Source organism: Alligator sinensis, unplaced genomic scaffold (assembly GCF_000455745.1).
Source record: "Alligator sinensis unplaced genomic scaffold, ASM45574v1 scaffold2026_1, whole genome shotgun sequence".
Lineage (NCBI taxonomy): Eukaryota > Metazoa > Chordata > Crocodylia > Alligatoridae > Alligator > Alligator sinensis.
Window position 1 is genome coordinate 55,123 of NW_005843660.1, and position 2,870 is coordinate 57,992.

Genomic DNA, 2,870 nt, shown 5'->3' on the forward strand with positions numbered 1-2,870 from the left:
ACCTTGTTAATGAGTCTTTGATGCCTGCAGGGGCTCTGCATGGTTTGGTGACTCAGCAGAGCAGTTGTTACTCTTTGATAAAGACACCTGATTAAATAGTGAACCGGGAATAGTCAGGGCGTAATTGTGCTCTCATTTATAATATTCTGGCTGCGTACCATCAGTGAGGCCCCTCCTCAGTGTCTGTGCCCTTTTCTGGTGAATGAGGGAAGTGTCTTTAGCAGCAGGAAGGCGATTTGCATGAAGGGGCAGCTCTCTGCTCTGCAGCAGTTTAAGGGTGCCAGCCTGAGCCCAGTTTGCCTCGGGGAACAGAACTGGTCTGGAGTCAACACCATGGCGTGGGCCCCGCTCCTCCTCACTCTGTTCACATACTGCTCAGGTGCTACAGGGCTTTGGTTTCTCACCTGGCTGCCTGCAGACAATGTTATCTAGGGTACATTTTTAATTCTGTCATTTCATCTCTACATATTCCTTCCTGTTTCAGGTTCTCTTGCCCAGGATGTGCTGAGACAACCGCCTTCAGTGTCTGTGTCTCCAGGACAAACTGCTAAACTCACCTGCACAGGAGAGGACTTTGATAGCAATGCAGTGAGCTGGTACCAACAGAAACCTGGCAGTGCCCCTCTGCTCCTCATATATGCTGATGATAGCAGAGCTGATGAAATCCCAGAGCGATTCTCTGGTGCCAAGTCTGGGAACACGGCCACACTGACCATCACTGGAGTCCAAGCCCAGGACGAGGCTGATTATTACTGTGCAGCTTATGATGCTACCAGTGATACACCTCACAGTGACACATTGCAATGGGGAAGTGAGACACAAACCTCTCATTGTGAGAGGGAATGAAGTGGGCACCTGGTCTGAAATGAGATTGCTTTTAACCAAAGGAGCCAGCTGGGGGTTATTGGTCTCCTCATCCACCCTCAAAGACCAGCCCGCACAGGAGAATTTGAGGTGAGGAGTGGAACTGCAACAGGGTGAATTTTGAAACACGCTCAGGCTTTCCAAACAGTGATAGGAATAGTTGTGCCTGCCCTGCTGCTTGGTTCACCCTGCATCACACCTCACCAGCTGGCAGTAGTCTTAAGCAGTGTGCTGGAGACTAGCCTCAGTGGGGCAGGCAGCACCTCAACACTTCCAGTCACATCCCCACTAAACTATTGGTGTCATGTCATGGACTCCAGTCCAATCCTTTATCCAGATGTCTGTCTCACAGTATGCTGGTAACTCAGCCACGCTGTAGGCAGGTGCCCCACAGGGGCATTAGGACCCAGGTGGCATCCAGGGAATTGTGTCGCAAGCCCTGAGAATTGCGCCGTCTTCATGAAGAAACTTTTGTGAGGGGAGCCAACCTCAATACTTGGATCTGGAGAAGCACATTGATTATTAGATATGATGGTACTAGCATGGGTGACTGGTGCCTCCCGAATCGGGGGGCACATCCGCAGAAGCTGCCGGTGTCATTGGCAGTGGGGGCAGAGTTGGCGAGCTCCCAAAATTCACAGTCCTCCGACTAGAAATGACTGCAAATAAGAACGACCAGCACAGCCAAGATTGCCAACAAAAGAATTATTTTCTTTTTTACTGACAATCTGCAATTTTATGGACAAGAAACATTTTTACTGGAATATGTCTTAGACAACATAAGTGTAACCCTTCTGCTAGGTCCTGGAAAACTGTGACAAGGGCTGGGTTCAAATTTAGGGGTTTAACACCAGCTTTCTAAATGTGATGCAAGTCCCTGTGCAAAAAGTGTGTGTTGTCAAGTGAACAAGCTTCCCCACTCACAAGCAATGTTCAGCTACAACTGAGTTTTATTACGGGGAAAAGAGATAAAAGGACAACCTTAGAGGAAGCCTTAACCATTAAACATTAAGTAAAACCCAAATAGTTCATTGTCACAGTCACTAGCAATTCAACCCAAGGGGGCTACTACCTAGCCCAGTCCATTGGGAAGGAAGACTCACCCAGGGCTGCATCTTGGGGTCTCTGCTACATATGCTGGGCAGAAGTAACCCATAAACATTAAGACCCCAGCCCATGATCAGCCCTTTGCTTCATGGCTCTTCATTTACTATATGGACCAGGTTTCCTCTAAAACTCTTGGTTTTCCACATCCCATCTCTTCCTTCTCTTCTACAATCTGCCCATATTCCTGCCACCTTCCCATTCCCATGTTTCTGTGTGGATGCACAGTGTTGAGAGAGAGGGTTGTGAACATGGGGAAAGTAAGCACTGTCACACACAGATCAGCTCAAGCCTTCTGATTCATACAGAGTACAATGAATTCTTGCAACTCATGGGTTTCTTTGGGTGCTGACTTCTTGGTGATGTGTTGCATCGTTTTACTTCATGCTAACAGGCTAAATAACAGGGGCATGAATATGAGTGCTGAGTGAAAACCTGCCATGTATGAAGTACAACAGAACTTCCCCTGAACTCATCCTTCCCATCCCTCTCCATCAAAGATCTTTGAATAAGTGCAGGGCCTGCTTTCCAGGAAGACAAAGAGTTGCCAATATGGTGCGGTGCGTTTCATTATAAAGAACAAACAATGTGTTTATGCCTGTAGGGGCACCGAATGGTTTGCTGACTCATCAGGACATCCTTTGCTCTTGGATAATTAAACCCTAATGAAGAGTAGAGCACACACAGCCAGGGTCTGCCTGCTTTCACTGACACCATTCAGTGACACCACTGCATTTATCCAACCCCCTTCAGTGTCTGTGTCTCTGAGACAAACTACTGAACTCATCTGCACAGGAGAAAATCTTGAGAGCACATTTGTGAGCTGGTAGCAACACAAACCTGGTGGTGCCCCACTGCTGCTTATATACTTCAGTAGTATGAAAGCTGATGGGATCCCAGAC

General features: G+C 47.8%; 1 gene segment (V, D, J or C); it reads left to right on the plus strand.

Annotated features, from left to right (window-relative positions):
- The first annotated feature begins 236 nt into the window (after positions 1–236).
- LOC102381210 lies at positions 237–846 on the plus strand. The segment is given in 2 exon segments: positions 237–379; positions 485–846. Coding segments are annotated over 2 exon segments (501 nt in total).
- The last annotated feature ends 2,024 nt before the right edge of the window (positions 847–2,870 follow it).